General features: G+C 43.7%; 1 protein-coding gene across 5 annotated transcripts in view; it reads right to left on the bottom strand.

Annotated features, from left to right (window-relative positions):
- Positions 1–6,784: 6,784 nt before the first annotated feature.
- Positions 6,785–18,416, bottom strand: part of LOC134634089 (NACHT, LRR and PYD domains-containing protein 12-like) — a 28,747-nt gene continuing 17,115 nt past the window's right edge. For 4 of the 5 annotated variants that reach the window (XM_065471634.1, XM_065471637.1, XM_065471635.1 and 1 more), the window contains exons 6-10: positions 15,664–15,837; positions 13,732–13,908; positions 11,433–11,627; positions 8,895–9,068; positions 6,785–7,252 (exon numbers count right to left, since the gene is read on the bottom strand). In XM_065471634.1, coding sequence (XP_065327706.1) covers positions 7,243–7,252; positions 8,895–9,068; positions 11,433–11,627; positions 13,732–13,908; positions 15,664–15,837 — 730 coding nt within the window. In that variant the 3' untranslated portion in view covers positions 6,785–7,242. The remainder of the gene's footprint in view (positions 7,253–8,894; positions 9,069–11,432; positions 11,628–13,731; positions 13,909–15,663; positions 15,838–18,416) is intronic. The other variant, XM_065471638.1, reaches the window with a different exon arrangement.

The raw sequence follows: 18,416 nt of genomic DNA, 5'->3' as shown, positions 1-18,416 counted from the left end.
TGGGACAAAGGAGTTTTTAAGTCTGTTGGTTCTTGACTTTGGGAGAAGCAACCTGTCACTGAACAGACTCCTCTGGTTGTTTATGGCCGTGTGCAGAGGATGCCCAGCATTTTCCATAATGTCCAGCAGTTTTTTTTAGTGTCCTTTTCTCTGCCACTGTCACCAGAGTGTCCAGCTTCATGCAGACCACAGAGCTAGCCTTCCTGATCAGTTTTTCCAGCCTGGATGATCCTTCTTTGCTGTGCTGCTCCCCCAGCACACCACAGCATAGAAAAGTACTCCAGCAACCACCAACTGGTAAAACATCCTCAGGAGCTTCCTGCAGATGCTAAAAGACCTCAGCCTCCTGAGGAAGTACAGTCGGCTTTGGGCTTTTTTATACAGGTGCTCTGTGTTGCATGACAGGTCCAGTTTGTTCTCCACCCACAGCCCGAGGTACTTGTACTTGTTGACCACCTCCACCCCCTCTATCTGAACCGGCTCTGGACCTCCCGAAGACCACAACCAGTTCCTTGGTCTTTGAGGTGTTGAGTTGCAGGTGGTTTGTGTGACTCCATGTAACAAAGTTCCTCACCAGACTTCTGTACTCCTCTTCCTGGTCATCCCAGATACACCCCATGATGGCCGTGTCGTCTGCAAACTTCTGAATATGGCATAATTCAGAGTTGTAGCAGAAGTCAGAGGTGTACAGGGTGAAGAGAAGAGGGGACAGCACAGTTCCCTATGGTGCTGCTGTGCTGCTGACCACAGTGTCAGACGTGATGTGGTCTGTCAGTGAGGTAGTCGGAGATCCAAGCGACCAGGCAGGGGTCCACCTGCATCCTGTTTAGTTTTTCCTGAAGCAGACAGGGCCGGATGGTATTAAAGGCACTGGAAAAGTCAATTCAATTCAATTTAATTTATATAGCGCCAAATCACAACAGCAGTCACCTCAAAGCGCTTTATATTGTACAATAGATCGCACAATAATAAATACAGAGAAAAACCCAACAATCATATGACCCCCTATGAGCAAGCACTTTGGCAACAGTGGGAAGGAAAAACTCCCTTTTAACAGGAAGAAACCTCCGGCAGAACCAGGCTCAGGGAGGGGCGGGGCCATCTGCTGCGACTGGTTGGGGTGAGAGAAGGAAGACAGGATAAAGACATGCTGTGGAAGAGAGACAGAGATTTATAACAGATATGATTCAATGCAGAGAGGTCTGTTAACACATAGTGAGTGAGAAAGGTGACTGGAAAGGAAAAACTCAATGCATCATGGGAATCCCCGCAGCCTACGTCTATTGCAGCATAACTAAGGGAGGATTCAGGGTCACCTGGTCCAGCCCTAACTATATGCTTTAGCAAAAAGGAAAGTTTTAAGCCTAATCTTGAAAGTAGAGATAGTGTCTGTCTCCTGAATCCAAACTGGAAGCTGGTTCCACAGAAGAGGGGCCTGAAAACTGAAGGCTCTGCCTCCCATTCTACTTTTAAATACTCTAGGAACAACAAGTAAGCCTGCAGTGTGAGAGCGAAGTGCTCTAATTGGGTGATATGGTACTACAAGGGCATTAAAATAAGATGGGGCCTGATTATTTAAGACCTTGTATGTGAGGAGCAGGATTTTGAATTCTGGATTTAACAGGAAGCCGATGAAGGGAAGCCAAAACAGGAGAAATATGCTCCCTCTTTCTAGTCCCTGTCAGGACTCTTGCTGCAGCATTTTGGATTAACTGAAGGCTTTTCAGGGAGTTTTTAGGACATCCTGATAATAATGAATTACAGTCGTCCAGCCTGGAAGTAATAAATGCATGAACTAGTTTTTCAGCGTCACTCTGAGACAGGATATTTCTAACTTTAGAGATGTTGCGCAAATGGAAGAAAGCAGTCTTACATATTTGTTTAATATGTGCGTTGAAGGACATGTCCTGGTCAAAAATGACTCCAAGGTTCCTCACAGTGTTACTGGAGGCCAAGGTAATGCCATCCAGAGTAAGAATCTGGTTAGATACCATATTTCTAAGATTTTCAGGGCCGAGTACAATAACCTCAGTTTTATCTGAATTAAGAAGCAGAAAGTTAGCGACCATCCAGGTCTTTATGTCTTTAAGACATTCCTGCAGTTTAACTCATTGGTGTGTGTTATCTGGCTTCATGGACAGATAGAGTTGGGTGTCATCTGCATAGCAGTGAAAATGTATGCTATGTCTTCTAATGATGCTGCCTAAGGGAAGCATGTATAATGTAAATAGAATTGGTCCTAGCACTGAACCCTGAGGAACACCATAATTAACCTCAGTGTGTGAAGAGGACTCTTCATTTACATGAACAAATTGAGCCTATTAGATAGATATGATACAAACCACTGCAGTGCAGTACCTGTAATACCTACAGGGTGCTCTAATCGCTCTAATAGGATATTATGATCAACAGTATCAAACGCAGCACTAAGGTCTAGCAGGACAAGCACAGAGATGAGTCCACTGTCAGAGGCCATAAGAAGATCATTTGTAACCTTCACTAAAGCTGTTTCTGTGCTGTGATGAGCTCTGAAACCTGACTGAAACTCTTCAAATAAGCCATTCCTCTGCAGATGATCTGTTAGCTGTTTGACAACTACTCTTTCAAGGATGTTTGATATGAAAGGAAGGTTGGAGATTGGCCTGTAATTAGCTAAGACTGCTGGGTCTAGAGATGCTTTTTAAGTAAAGGTTTAACTACAGCCACCTTGAAGGCCTGTGGTACATAGCTGATTATTAGAGATAGGTTGATCATATTTAAGATTGAAGAATTAATTAATGGCAGGACTTGTTTGAGCAGTTTTGTAGGAATGGGGTCTAAAAGACACGTTGATGGTTTGGAGGAATTAATTATTGAAGTTAACTCAGAAAGATCTATTGGAGAAAAAGAGTCTAACTTAACATCAATGGTACTAAAAGTAGCTGTAGATAATATTACATCTGTGGGATGATTATTGGTAATTTTTTCTCTAATGATAAAAATTTTATTTGTGAAGAAGTTCATGAAGTCATTACTAGTTAACGTTAAAGGGATTGTTGGCTCAGTAGAGCTCTGACTTTTTGTCAGCCTGGCTACAGTGCTGAAGAGAAACCTGGGGTTGTTCTTATTTTCTTCAATCAGTGACGAATAGTAAGATGTTCTGGCTTTGCGAAGGGCTTTCTTATAAAGCAGCAAACTATTTCTCCAGGCTAAATGATGATCCTCTAAATTTGTGACACGCCATTTCCTCTCCAGCTTACGAGTTATCTGCTTTAGGCTACGTGTTTGAGAATTATACCATGGAGTCAGGTACTTCTGATTTGAGGCCTTAGTTTTCACCAGAGCTACAGTATCCAGAGTCGTACGTAGTGAGGAGGTAAAATTATTAGCAAGATAATCGACCTCTGTTGGAGTAGCGTTCAGATAGCTGCTCTGCTCTGTGTTGGTACAGGGCATTGAAGATGATAACAGTGGGTGGATTATATTCTTAAACTTAGTTACAGCGCTTTCAGAAAGACATCTACTGTGATAAAGTCTACTCTCCACTGCTGTGTAATCAATCATTGTAAATGTAAATGTTATCAGGAAATAATCAGACAGCAGAGGGTTTTCAGGAAACACTGTTAAATGTTCAGTTTCTATGCCATATGTTAAAACAAGATCTAGAGTGTGATTAAAGTGGTGGGTGGGTTCTTTTACATTTTGAGAGAAGCCAATTGAGTCTAATAACAGATTAAATGCCATGTTGAGGCTGTCATTTTTAGCATCTACATGGATGTTAAAATCACCCACAATAATTATTTTATCTGAGCTGAGCACTAAATCAGATAAAAAGTCTGAGAAATCAGAGAGAAACTCTGTGTAAGGCCCAGGTGGACGATAGATGATAACAAGTAAGACTGGTTTCTGAGTTTTACAGCTGGGGTGGACAAGGCTAAGCATCAGGCTTTCAAATGAATTAAAAGTCTGTCTTGGGCTTGGTCTAGAAACGGGATCGTGACCATGCCTTTTCCCCTGTCCAGGTGTGAGTGGGCTCTATGTAGGAGGTACAGGATGGCATCCTCCACTCCGACATCCGCCTTGTAGGTGAACTGTAGTGGGTCCTGGGCATGTTGTACCTGTGGTCGGAGGAGGTTGAGGAAGAGCCGCTCTCGAGTCTTCATAAGATGTGACGTCAGTGCAACCAGTCGGAAGTCATTCAGCTCATTGGGCCGGTTCCTTTTGGGGACCGGGACGATGCAGGATGTCTTCCATAGGGCGGGCACTCTCCCCAGTCGCAGACTGAGATTGAAGACTCGTTGTAGCGGCTCCCCAAGTTCAGCAGCACACGCCTTTAGCATCCTGGGACACACCTTGTCTGGGCCTGCTGCCTTCCTGGGGCTAAGCTTCCTCAGTTGTCTCCTGACCTGATCCACTATGACACTGGGAGATGATTGGAAGGGGGGAAGATGTCCTGCTGTTGAGAGAGGGGTTGGAGGAGGGGGATGTCATAGGAAGGGGGGGAGGTGGGAAAGTGGGGAGAGGGCTCTGTAGTAAAGGTGGGGGTGGGGGGGTTGTGGGCTGGTCAAACCTGTTGAAGAAGTTGTTGAGTTCGTTTGCCTTCTCCACAGTCCCCCCCCCCCCCCCCCCCCCCCACGTGCTTTTCTTGGTGTTGTGGCCTGTGATGGTTTTCACACCATTCCAGACCTCCCTCATATTGTTCCTCTCCAACTTCTGCTCCACCTTCCTCCTGTAGGTGTCCTTTGCTTCCCCCAGGCAGCGTTTCACCTCCCGCTGTGCTGCTTTCATCTCCTCCTTCACTTTGCTCCTGAAAGCTTCTTCTTCTTGTTGAGGACAGCTTTGACTTCCTGTGTTACCCACGGTTTGTTATTAGGATAACACCGTACCGTCTTAGCAGGGGCGACCGTGTCCACACAAAAGTTGAGGTAGTCTGTCAGACAGTCTGTCGCCCCCTCTATGTCCTCACCATGTGGGCTCAGAAGCACATCCCAGTCTGTGGTGTCATAGCAGTCTCTCAGAGCATCCTGCTTTTCTGGGGTCCATCTCCTGATGGAGCGCGTTGTGACAGGCTGCCTTTGGACGAGGGGTGTGTGAGGGGTGGCTGTAGGTAAACCAGGTTGTGGTCTGACTTTCCTAGTGGGGGGAGGGGGGTGGCTCTGTATGCATATCTCACATTGGCATACAGTAGGTCAGTTGTCCTGTTGCTCCGTGTGGGACAATTCACAAACTGGTGAAAAGCAGCCAGAGTAGAATCCAGTGTGGTATGATTAAAGTCTCCAGATATAATAATGAAAGCCTCGGGGTTTTGTGTCTGCAGTCTTGCTGTAACTGTGTGTATTTCTCACAGGCAGCTGTTGCGTTGGCCATTGGAGGGATGTAAACACACACACAGATCACATGACTGAACTCCCAAGGTAGATAATATGGCCACAAGCTAACGGCTAGCAGCTCCAGGTCCGGACGGAATACCGAAACTTTAATGTAGACGTGTCGGAGACGTGTTTCACAAGTCCTTGGAGGCAGCTCACTAAACTCAGGGATGCAGACAAAATCAGCACTTGCAGGAACACAATGTGTCCTGTCACAATGAGCTTGGAAGCATAAACTGAGTTTCCTCACTGACTGTCTTAGACAGTATTGTGGGAGCAACACAAAAAGCAGCTTCAGCTGGAAACACACAGTTTAGTGTCTTTGCTGCTCGCTTTAAGTCACAATAAACAGAAAACTCATTGTGACTCATGTCAGAATCAAATCACTCATATACAGGAAAGGAAGAGGCGGAGCTTATTTCCTGCAGGGAGAGGTTAGCAGTCTGTCTTTCTCATGTCTGACTCCTAAAGAGCTGAAAAACACAGGCTGTTATTGGCTGGCTGACACTGGGATTAATGTCCTTGAAGCCAGCAGTCTTTAATGTCCAGCTTCAGAACGGGCAGGTGAAAAACAGCCTTTATGTTCTCTGATTTCCAATAAACTGTCCTGATCACTGAGCAGAGAAAGTGTCTCCATCACTCACCACAGCTGGATGCTCTGCAATCCTGGAATCCAGCTGTGGAGGCGTGGACGCAGTTTAGTAATCAGGGAACGGGAGACAGGAGGGAAACACAGCTGGGACCAGTTACACACACCAGACAGGAAACAGTAACACAGGACTGTCAAAGTAAAACAGGAAATATGACACAGAGTCCAGAGTAAGGAGACGTGGGACACAGTGAAGACACAGAAAGCAGAACTATGATCACAAAACAAACAAACATAAAGAGTGAATCAGCTGATTCAGTGTTTGTGACAAAAACATGGATCCTGGTTAATAAGTTGTATTTGTTTGTTTCTGTATTATTTTGTGTATCGTTCTTATGAGCTGTTGTTTTTTCAGTGAAATATTATTTAATTGTTTTAAGCTTTTTGTTGACTTTGAAGTGCTTAAGTTGATATTTTTGAACATTTAATTTGTTAGATTATTGTAGAGTGGATAAAACTGTCAAACACAGCTGCTTCCAGCACGGCCGGAGGAGAGGTGGCCGAGCAGATGCACGACACACACAGCTCACAGGTTTGCATTTCTAGATGTTGCAGATGTTGCAGAAATTGACAGTAAAGAACTCAGAGATCCAGCGCTGTCTCCTGCCCCTGATTTCTACACCACAACACAACGACAGGCGTAACTCACACAAACGGGTAACATGAGGCTCAGATGCTTTGGACATGTTCACATATACTGGACACAGAATGATGAAGATGGAGCTGCAGGAAGGAGGAAAAGACAGAAAAGATTCACAGATGTGGAGAAAAAGGACACGACAGGTTCTGTTTATTAGTTTTTCTTTATTTGGTAAAGAGTCAGAAATAAAGAGAAGATCACATGTTTGAATATAATATTAATGTTCTGTAATTACACAAGTTGTAAAATCTTTCCAGAGTGAGACAGAGACTGTGCAGAGACTGTAGAAGGACAGAGCAGCAGCAGAGCAGTCCAGATCCACTGATGATCCTCTGTCAGATCCAGAGGGACACACAGGGATGATGCTGGACTCTACATTGTGTCTGACAGTGGAGCTGTTCTCAGAGCAGTTCACTCTGCAGCACTGACAGTCATCTGCACTTCATTCCTCTGTCAGTCACTGCTGGATGAAGCTCTCCTCTCCACCTCCCAGTAACATGGCCCAGTCAGAGCGTCTCTACACACAAGCTGCTGCTGCTTCAACCTCTCTGGATCATCAGGACACAGCTGCTCCTCTCTCAGCACACACACCGTCCTGTTTACCATCATATCCACCTGCAGAGAGAAGGAGGAAGAGCAGAGGAGATAAACGAGTGTTTCCAGAGACTCTTCATCAGCTGTCAGTCAGTGATGCAGCACATCCAGTATAAAGAGCAGCAGGGACTTCAGTGCTGGGACTGTACTAGGACTCATTGTTGCTTCACTTTTTCTAATCTTTGTATTTTTATTGAAGTTGCTGAAAATGTTTTTCCCTCCTAGTTTGAGTTTGGACTTTCATTCATTAGAAGAACCTTGGTGTGTCCACTCTGAGCTCTGTAGGAACCCCAACAACAAGCCCAACAATCCAGATGTTCCAGCTGTTAACTGGAGGAATTCCATCCAAACATCTGCTCTCACTAAATTCTTCCTCACCTACAGACTGTGTTCTTCACTGCTTTAAACTTGGAAATGAATGCAGTCATTGGTCTGCGTGCTGCTTTGTTCAGAGAGCTGATTGGCTGTTGACAGCGTTTGATCAGAGCGTGTCAGCCGTTACTATGGTGACCATAAAGGTGAGAAACAGGAAGTGTTTGTGTCCAATCCTGAAGCCTGTCACCATTCTCCTCTCACAGCTTCACTGAGAAGCACTCCTCGCCACCACAGCAACATCTTTGTGAAATTCGCAGACGACACCACTGTGGTGGGGCTCATTTCCAAGGGTGACGAGTCTATGTACAGAGACGAGATGGAGCAGCTGACGTCATGGCGTAAGGCCAATAACCTCCTCCTCAACACTTCAAAAACCAAAGAACTCATAATAGACTTCAGAAGGAAAAAGGCAGAGATCCAACCACTATTCATTAATGGGGACTGCGTAGAGAGGGTGGCAAGCTTCCGCTTCCTGGGAGTCAATATAGAGGAGAACCTTTCCCGGAGTGTGAACACCTCTGAGCTGCTGAAAAAGGCCCAACAGAGACTGTATTTCCTGAGAATTCTCAGGAGGAATAACATCACACAAAGACTGCTGGTGTCCTTCTACAGAGCCACCATTGAGAGTGTTCTAACCTACTGCATTTGCATTTGGTACACTAGCTGCACAGGAGCTCAGAGGAAAGCACTACGAGGGATCATTAACACTGCCCAAAAGATCACTGGCTGCCCTCTCCCCACACTGGAAGTTCTACACAACATCCACTGTCTTAAAAAGGCCCAAACATCATAAAAGACACCTCACATCCTGGCCACTCCCTGTTTGAACTGTTGCCCTCAGGCAGACGGTACAGAGCAATCAGTGTAAGGACTAATAGACTCAAACACAGCTTTTATTCAACCGCAATAACACATCTGAATACTGCAAAAAAAGTCCATCACGCCACTCTTGTGTTAATCCATTCGCGGTCTAAAGCATGTATATGTGAATGTTTACTGATGTGCCTTGTTAGTATTTTAAGTATTTTGTTTATTTTATTTATTATTTTGTTTATTTTATTTATTGAAATTTTATTGTTTTATTTATATTTTGATATTGTTAGGGATGACGCAATGATCGGGGACCTTTCTTACTTTCGTTGTACCTGTGACAATGACAATAAAGTTTCTGATTCTGATTCTGAGAAGCTGCAGCTTTACAGGAAACACTGGATCTTTGTTTCATACTGACTGTGTTTAGTACAATACTGCTGACAGCACCACCCACTCACTCCATCACTCTACTTACACCAGCCACTCCAGTCTGCAGTCTGGACTCTGCTGAAGATCAGACAGCTGCTTCACATCTGGATCCTTCAGGCTGTTGTATCTCAGGTCCAGCTCTCTCAGATGGGAGGGGTTGGACTTCAGCGCTGCTGCCAGATAATCACAGCTGATCCCTGACAAACCACAGAACCTCAATCTGTATAAAGAATGAAAGATGTAAGTTTATTAGACAAAGTGCTTGAAATCATTCAGTGTTTCATCATCTGTTCAGAGCTGAAGAAGGTTCAGAATGTAGAAGTTTAGAAAATGGAAACTCCAAACAGCTGAAGCCAACAGGAAGCAGCTTCAAACAGGAAACTGTGCAGAGTTTCAGACTATATGTCCTGATGCAGCCAGTTGGATTTTGGAGATTTGAATCTCTGTTCTGTGACTAAGTCCTTGAATCATTTCTTCCAGTTGGTCCAACAAGACAGACTAAGTATTGGACATGTGTTGTGGCTCCATTAGGGGAGCTTCTACATGTGATGTGATGGCCCCTCTGGGTCTGTCAGGTCACAGCACTGAAGAGAGCTCAAACTGGGCACACAGTTGTTCCAGTCTGGACCAAAGACTCTATACTGGGACTGAGGGACTGCTTTGACTGCTCCCACTGCGACTTTTCAAAGGCTCATGTTCTCACTTAAATCATCGATTTCTACTGACATTTCTTTCTGGGAAAAATGGGGATTACTTTGAAAACAGGAAGTATTTTCCCCAATAAGCAGCCCTGGATTAGTAAATCCCTCCAACATGTTCTCAGGCAGAAGAAGCTGTCTTGTTATGAGGGAGAGAAGAAAAAGATTGAGGCACAGAAACTTGTTGAAAGAGAGATAAAGCAGCTAAAATCAGGTGTAAAAGTAAAGCAGAGGATGAGCTGAATAAAGGAGACTCAAGGCTGGCTTGGAAAGGAATGAAGTCCATGGTGGGGATGCAGAACAAGGAGCAAAGATGAATGTGATGCTGAATCAGCAGAAGAATTGGACTCATTGGATTCCAGCTTTGATATCATTGATTTCAATGAAGAGCTTTGTGATTGTAGCAAAGGGCTGGTAGCTCTGAGAGTCCCACTGATGAGGTGTTTGTGTGGAAATCTCTTAGTGGGACCAAAGAGAGAGAAAGCCCTGGTCCTGATGCTGTGGGAGGGAAATGATTGAAGTGTGCTGTGAGGAACTGACTGGGAGATTTCCACACATTTTCCAGTCCTCCTTGGAACAACAGGAAGTTCCCAGCATATGGAAACAAAGGTTAAGTGTCCTATGGCACTCAGTGATGATGGTGCTGTGGCCCCACCACCTCCACCTCTTTGTAAAGGAACTAACTGTAATCTGAAGCTTCAAATGGAACTAAGACTTCCTCCACTAGGTGGCAGTGTCTGATGAGAAAGTGTTAGTGGAGCTGGCCTGGAGTCAGAAACAGGAAGATGCAGGATTTGGGCTGAAATGGGGAAAAGTGGTTTGCACTAGTGCCTTAAAGCAAGAAGGTTGTAGGTTGAAGCTTGTTGGCCTTTCTGTGGAGGTTGGATGTTCTCCCACAGTCCAATGAAATGCTGCTTAGGTTCATTGGTGCTTCTAAATTGGCTGTAGGTGTGGATGTGAGAGAGTGCTTCTCTGTCTCTCTCTCTGTTGGCCCTGTGATGGACTGCTCACCTGTGCAGGTGGACCACGCCTCTTGCCCTATGACAGCTAGGGCACAGGCTGCAGCCCTGTGAGCCTCAGCTGAATAAACAGTTAGCAAAAATGATCCATAGATGGCCTGAAATTCCCCAGTTAGCAGTTTGGTAGATAGCTATGACATGCTAATCCCATCCAGCAGCTGTATTCTACCTGTAAGCTGATCCCTGCTGAGCCAAAGCACCTTTTCATATACAAATTACAACCTTTAATAGAAACCTATTGGTCAGCATCTTATTAGCCTGCTGTTAGCTTCATTCCACAGAAAACTGAGAGAAACTAACAGAGTTGATGAAGAATAAAGAGAAATGTGCTGATTTAAAGCCTTTGAAGTGCTTCAGATGATCTCTGTCCACTTCTGTCCACTCATTCATTCATGTAAGCTTCTAATGCAGCTTTGATCTTCACAGTCTGCTTCATGAAACTCATTCTAACCCTGAATGTCAGAGTGTTCCTCCTTCTCTTTCCCATCATTCATGCTGGCAGTGGAGGAGATTTGGATGTTGGACTGTGTTTTGGATGATGTGTGTATGTTTGTGTTGGACTGCTGTCTGTAAAGCAAACGCACATTTTGCTTTTTTCAGTGTCACACAGACTTTAAGGTGGAATGAAGAGTTGGAGAGTTTCACAGTGAATTATCCAGTGGAGGATTTTTCTTCTTCTTTGAAGGTTTGAAATGTGAACATTGTTCTGCTGCAGTCAATGGACTAAACCAGAGAAGAAGAAAACAGACTTTCCCATGAAGATCCTCAGTGTGGATCAGTATAATATCAGCCTGATGTCTGCAGTTTAGTGTCAGCACAACTTTCACATCATATTCATCTCAGCACAACTAAAACATGCTGACTGACCTCAGAGTTTCAAGTTTACATCCTGGATTCTCCAGGAAACCACACAGATGCTTCACTCCTGAACCCTGCAGCTTGTTATTAGTCGACGACCAGGAGTCATTACTCAGGTCCAGCTCTCTCAGATGGGAGGGGTTGGACTTCAGTGCTGCTGCCAGATAATCACAGCTGATCTCTGACAAACCACAGCCCTTCAATCTGTATAAAGAATGAAAGATGTAAGTTTATTAGACAAAGTGCTTGAAATCATTCAGTGTTTCATCATCTGTTCAGAGCTGAAGAAGGTTCAGAATGTAGAAGTTTAGAAAATGGAAACTCCAAACAGCTGAAGCCAACAGGAAGCAGCTTCAAACAAACACAACAAGAGAAAAAACTCTGAATGTTTCACATTAAAGTCGTACATTTCTCATAAAAACAGGACAAAGACTTGAAAAAGTCGTGTTTTTCCTTCCAGGAACCACAAGGCTTCACTTTTAAAGGTGAAGTGTGAAAGAAACGGACATATTTGAAGTCCAACACCTTTTTCCAGTCACATTATTAAAGCAGACAAACTACAAGCTCATTTTCATTCCAACAAGTCATCTTCTGACCTGGACTAACAACACTGGTCTCTATGTGCAGCTGGCTGTGAGACCAGTGCTCAGGGAGCGTCTACAAAGTGCAACACTGAAAGAACATCACACACTCATTTGCTTCCAGCACTTTCACACAAACATCTACTGTCATTATTGTCACCAAACTCTGTGGATCCTTTATTGCAAATTCAAATGGGATCAAATGGTCAGACAAAAGAGGGTTATGAGGAAATATGATGAAATGTTGTGTATTAGCAGCAAGTTATTGAATCATTTTCCTCAGAAACCAAACAAAATGATTGACAAACATGTTTTTACAAACTCAGTGTTGGACTTGGATCAGCAGGATAAGCTGATGTTTAAAGGCATTTGAGTCTCGCTGTATGAGAGTCCAGTTATTCCTCAATATTTATGGATGATGTTCTTTCAGTGTTGCACTTTGTAGACGCTCCCTGAGCCTCACAGTCAGCTGCACATGGACCAGCTGACATTACCCAGCATTAGAGGCGGCTGTAAAAAATTCATGTTCCCATTTAAATGGTTTTAATTTAAATAAAACGATGTTGATTCATTCAATCCTGAATCGATGTTTAATATAAATGGATTTTGCCAGAATCTCAGCTTAAAGCTCACAAACTATTTCAACAAGCAGCAAACAGCTAAAACAGTAAATGAGAGCAGCTAAACACACAAAGATGGAAACACAGAGCGTGGATCGTTCACTCGACGGCACGTACACGGACACGCCGTCGGGGCTGAAAGTGGACAGCTCACAGATCCTGAAGCTGCAGGTTTCATCTGTCTCCAACCAAAACTGAGTGAACCAGCAGCAAAAGAAGATCCAAACTCTGCTTCACGTTTGATAAATATGCTGATGAATTCTCTCTGACTTTGGCTGTTCCTGCCTGCACAGCTCTCTCTCTCTCAGTGTCCTCCAAGAACAGCTTCAAACATCTGTTTCTGCATCATTCACTGTTTCTTAGCCACCAGTCTGCTGTTGTGTTCAGTGCTGTCGGCCTCTAACAGTAAAGCCTCGTTTCTGCTGCTCCATGGAAACTTTTTAAAATGCTGACAGATTACAAACTCTCAGCTGTGTCTGTAATCAAACCTCTGTAACTTTGCTTCACTTCAGCAGCATCAGCTCATGTTCACATGTTGATTCATGGTTTGCTTCAGTTTTTGATCGACTGCAGAAGATTTTGAAGGTTATCTGCTATAAAAAGCCAGAAGAGGAAAATCTGCTTCATGTGTTTCTGTTTGATCCTCAGTGACTTTGACACAAAGGCCTCTGCTGTGATGATCACACCTCTGATCAAGTCTCAGTGTCACAACTGATAAATGATCAGAGTTAGAAGATTTCTGACTGTCTGCTGTGTGCCGTGACCTTTGACCTGCTAAAGACAGTCAGCTGTGGATTATTCATTGTTGTGTCTGATACTTAGAACTGTGAGGAAGAAGCTACACAGCTAATCAGGGTCCCCTCTCTCTGAATCAGGAAAGGTGGGCAGGCCGCGTGTGGGCCGCGGGCCATACGTTGAGTATCACTGTTGAAATGTGAACGTTGTTCTGCTGCAGTCAATGGACTAAACCAGAGAAGAAGAAAACAGACTTTCCCATGAAGATCCTCAGTGTGGATCAGTATAATATCAGCCTGATGTCTGCAGTTTAGTGTCAGCACAACTTTCACATCATATTCATCTCAGCACAACTAAAACATGCTGACTGACCTCAGAGTTTCAAGTTTACATCCTGGACTCTCCAGAAAACCACACAGATGCTTCACTCCTGAATCCTGCAGCTTGTTGTTCTTACTCAGGTCCAGCTCTCTCAGATGGGAGGGGTTGGACTTCAGTGCTGCTGCCAGATAATCACAGCTGATCTCTGACAAACCACAGAACCTCAATCTGTATAAAGAATGAAAGATGTAAGTTTATTAGACAAAGTGCTTGAAATCATTCAGTGTTTCATCATCTGTTCAGAGCTGAAGAAGGTTCAGAATGTAGAAGTTTAGAAAATGGAAACTCCAAACAGCTGAAGCCAACAGGAAGCAGCTTCAAACAAACACAACAAGAGAAAAAACTCTGAATGTTTCACATTAAAGTCGTACATTTCTCATAAAAACAGGACAAAGACTTGAAAAAGTCGTGTTTTCCTTCCAGGAACCACATGGCTTCACTTTTAAAGGTGAAGTGTGAAAGAAATGGACATATTTGAAGTCCAACACCTTTTTCCAGTCACATTATTAAAGCAGACAAACTACAAGCTCATTTTCATTCCAACAAGTCATCTTCTGACCTGGACTAACAACACTGGTCTCTATGTGCAGCTGGCTGTGAGACCAGTGCTCAGGGAGCGTCTACAAAGTGCAACACTGAAAGAACATCACACACTCATTTGCTTCCAGCACTTTCACACAAACATCTACTGTCATTATTCATGTTCCTGCTCCTCTGGATTCACACGGAGCCTCTGCTCTTTATTTACTTGTTGCCATGGTGAATCATAGTATCGAGGCTCCATAACTCAGACTGAGCATGCTCAGAGCTGATTGACCTGAATCTGATCAGCTGATCTAGAAGAAGAAACTGTGCTATATGTACATTATTACATCTACACCTGAATCACAACACTCACACAAATATATCAACTGTGTTTAATATTTTGGCACGTAGATCATTTCTTCTTACATTTTACCACCAACATGTTTCAAAAGGAGCAGCTTTTACTTTGAAGGCCAGCTGTCTCTGTTTCCTGTTTTCATTGTTGATAATGGAACAAGTCGATGCTTCAGTGCTTTGAATTGTGTTACACAAAAATAAGCAAAGTTTTCACGTTGTTCAGGGAGAATCGAGCGTTGAAGAATGAATTCACAGGTCAATAAACATTTTCATCAGCACAAGCAGGACAATGAAAGCAGGAAATACCCCAAACTGCCATTTCTCATTCTACAACTTCAACAACTGCACATGAATTATACTTCATACACAGACCCACAGTCTCTGATTGCTCTGAAATCTCACTGACAGCCAATAGAAATAAAGAAAAGTCCAGACTGACAGTCTCTGTGGGGTTAGGCAGTGAACTGCTCACGCTGCGTTCAAGTGCATCACAAACTATTGGAATTGGATCCAACTTTGTGAAGCAGATTTCTTCTCAGCTGCTGTTTTGAACATTTCCTCATGAACTGTATTAAACTCTGTACATGAACTGAGAACTATTTCTACATTTGAAACTATGGATCCGTTCACTTCTGTACATTAGTGTATAAATGAATGTTAGACTGGGCTCCATGGAAACACTTGGACTGGTCTCAGCTGCCTGCTTTCTGTAGTCATTCCAACAGAGCCCTTTCTCTTCTCCAGCTTCTGTTTGAAATCCTCTCACAGAGCCTGAATCCTGCTTTGTTGTCATGTTTGTGCCTGTGTTAGGCTGCTCTGTGTTCCTCTGCTTTAACACACACCTCACCACAGCAGCTGTGTGGGTCGTCTCTGTAGCAGCCATATCAGCTTCTGATACCATGAACATCATCACAGCTCCTAACTTCACCTTCATTAGCTTTGACATTCATGTCTTTCTTTTCTCTCTGTTTCCACACAAGCTCAAAGTCTCTGCAGCCTGAAATATAGAAAAACAACAACAGCTGCAGTCAGTGAACTCACCTCAGAGTCTCCAGTCGACAGTTTGGACTCTCCAGTCCAGCACACAGAAGCTTCACTGCTGAATCCTGCAGCTTGTTGTTACTCATGTCCAGCTGTCCCAGATGGGAGGGGTTGGACTTCAGGGCTGATGACACAACTTCACAGTGAGTCTCTGAGAGTCGACACTGAGTCAGTCTGTGATTATAGAAAATATAAAATGTGTTATTATAAAAGCAGAAAATCTGCATTATAAACACAGACTGAATGTATATGAAGACAAAACAGAGTGAGGTCATAATCTGATGAACATCTGCTCTTCACATCTGTGCTTCAGCTCCTTTTACTGTGATTGACACGACACAATGATTCAGTTTCTCTCAGACCTGCAGACTTTTAATGAGAATCTTTGTTTGGCTTTAATCTGCAGATGAAGGAGGAAGATGGCGTCACGTTTATGCTTCCATAATGTCCACAGTCTGTCAGTGAGATCTGATCCAGAGTCAGAGTGAAGACACACATTTGGACTGTTTCCTGTTTTGACTCCAGGACATTTTGAATGAGCTCAGCTCAGTGAAGAGTTCCAGCTGGAAAGATGATCTCTGTTTGCTACCTGCTGCTGACAGGTACGACTGTTCACGTCCACACGCAGGAAAAATCTGCTGACTGTTATCAAACGGAGCAGAAATCTCATCACTGCACAATAATGATGAATGAACTCGCTGCTGATATCAGAACTGATTTCAGGGGAACTAAACTAAAAAGGAACAAATAGAAACAACCATCATGACTCTGTTTGACCTTTAGATCAGAAACTATGGTTCAGAACAGCAGCAGGATTTCAGGCACTGCCGCATCCTCAACATCCATATTCCAAATGCTCTTCCTGACAGGACACTCTTTGTTCCCACTCAGGGAGTTTCCATGTGTAGCAGTCATTTCTGAATCTCAGTAGACTGGGAGGTTTTTCGATCTCATGAATCTCTTTCCTAACATCAAACTAGATAAATCAAACAAAGGAACTGGAGTCTGTCTAATTTCTGACCCCAGTAAAGCTTGTACTGGGATACCCCGACATACTCTCTCTCCATCTGCTCCCACAGCCTCATATTCACAGCTGTCCCTTCTTTCAGCATCCACACTCAGGGTGGGGGCGGGGTCAACACCAGTCAAAACCATTGCTTTGGCCTTATGGCCATTTTATTAGTGGGCGTTTCTCAGTAAGAAGCAGGCCTACGCACAGGTGTTTGGACTTGTGTGGACCCGACCTATACTTAAAAATCCTCTGTTTCTGTGTCACCAGCTACATTTTCTTTAGGGGAAAATGTAGTAGCGCAAGTTTAAAATATCGATTTGTTAAGCTGGAGCGTATTCACTCCAACATTTTTGGAGAGCGGTCAGAGCTCGTACACTGCAGACAAACATGTCTCCCAGCACACAGCTGACTGTCAACTCTCTAAGATTGGATATGATTCATTTAGATTATATCTGTAAGGTGAAGTTTATCTCGGTGTTTATTTGTTCCTGAGGAAATCAGCTCGGCTCAGAATAAAGCAGACCTTCCCAAAGTGTGGGGTCCGCCCCCTACGGGGGGCGCAGAGCCATGGCAGCAGGGGCGCGGGATGAAAAGGGAAAAAAACCCAAAAAAAACCCCGCTTGGACACTGCTAGCACGGTGCACCCACAAAAACGCAAAGCAGGAGATGAAGCATGGCTGAATATGTTTCCAAACCAACTTCATTCTAAGCCAAAGACTAGAAAATATGGTGAAGCATATCTTCCCTTTGGTTTCACCTGCACAAGTGCCAAGGTAGGTCTCCCCTGCAGAATTGCTTTTTCCTGCATCGGGAGCAGCGCTGGGCTGTTCAAATCACGGACAAACAGGATCCCACATTTTTGATTTTTATATCACAAACACTTGTTCTAATGACAAACTACTCCTGACATTTTGGAGATGTTAGCTCTTTATACAGTAAAGTTACAGCGGGATACAAATAATATCAGGCTGATCCTGCCACGGTTTGTTCCCTCTGTCTAAATCACAGACAAACAGTATCCCACAGCTGTTTATGTTTTTAAACCCATTTTGCACAGAGAGGAATTTTTTGAAAAATGTATTGATAGCAATGTTGAATATTATTACACAGGAAAAAACAACTACACGTAAAATAATCACAGCGTGACGCCTCTGCCTTTCTAAATGGAGGGACAGTAACTGCGTGTGTAAATGTAAGCGTGTAAAACCTGAAGATAGAGACAAAATACTGTTAATCTGACTATCTGCCATTCTGCAATTCATCTCATGTAAACAATAACGTGACGTGAAAAAAGGCACATACCTTTGACGTTGCGTGACAAACTCTGTATTGCTCGTCCACACGTAAACGCAAAAAAGGAGTTTTAAAAAATCTCCGTTTTCGGTGATTCGAAACGCCGTTTACGTGTGGACGAAACAGCTGCGTTTTCAAAAATACCCGTGTAGGTGTGGACGTAGCGTAAAAGAATTAGTAGTTTATTTCATTACTACCTGTAATTTATTGCAGATTACTTGTATTTGCTTAATTGTTTAATAAATGTTTGAGGTGTGAAATAAATCGGAATGGAGCAAAATATGGGTGTGTGTGGTTGGAGGATGTGCGTGCGCGCGTGGGGGGGGGGGGACATTTTTCTTGTAAACAAAGGGGGGCCTAGCAAAAAAAGTTTGGGAACCACTGGATTAAAGTTTAATAACTGAACAATTTTAATGAACCTTAACGCCTCCCTGGAGCATATATGGAA

This window comes from Pelmatolapia mariae, linkage group LG9, assembly GCF_036321145.2.
Source record: "Pelmatolapia mariae isolate MD_Pm_ZW linkage group LG9, Pm_UMD_F_2, whole genome shotgun sequence".
Taxonomy (NCBI): Eukaryota; Metazoa; Chordata; class Actinopteri; order Cichliformes; family Cichlidae; genus Pelmatolapia; species Pelmatolapia mariae.
The sequence above is the reverse complement of the archived record's forward strand: the minus strand, read 5'-3'. Positions and strand labels throughout refer to the sequence as shown.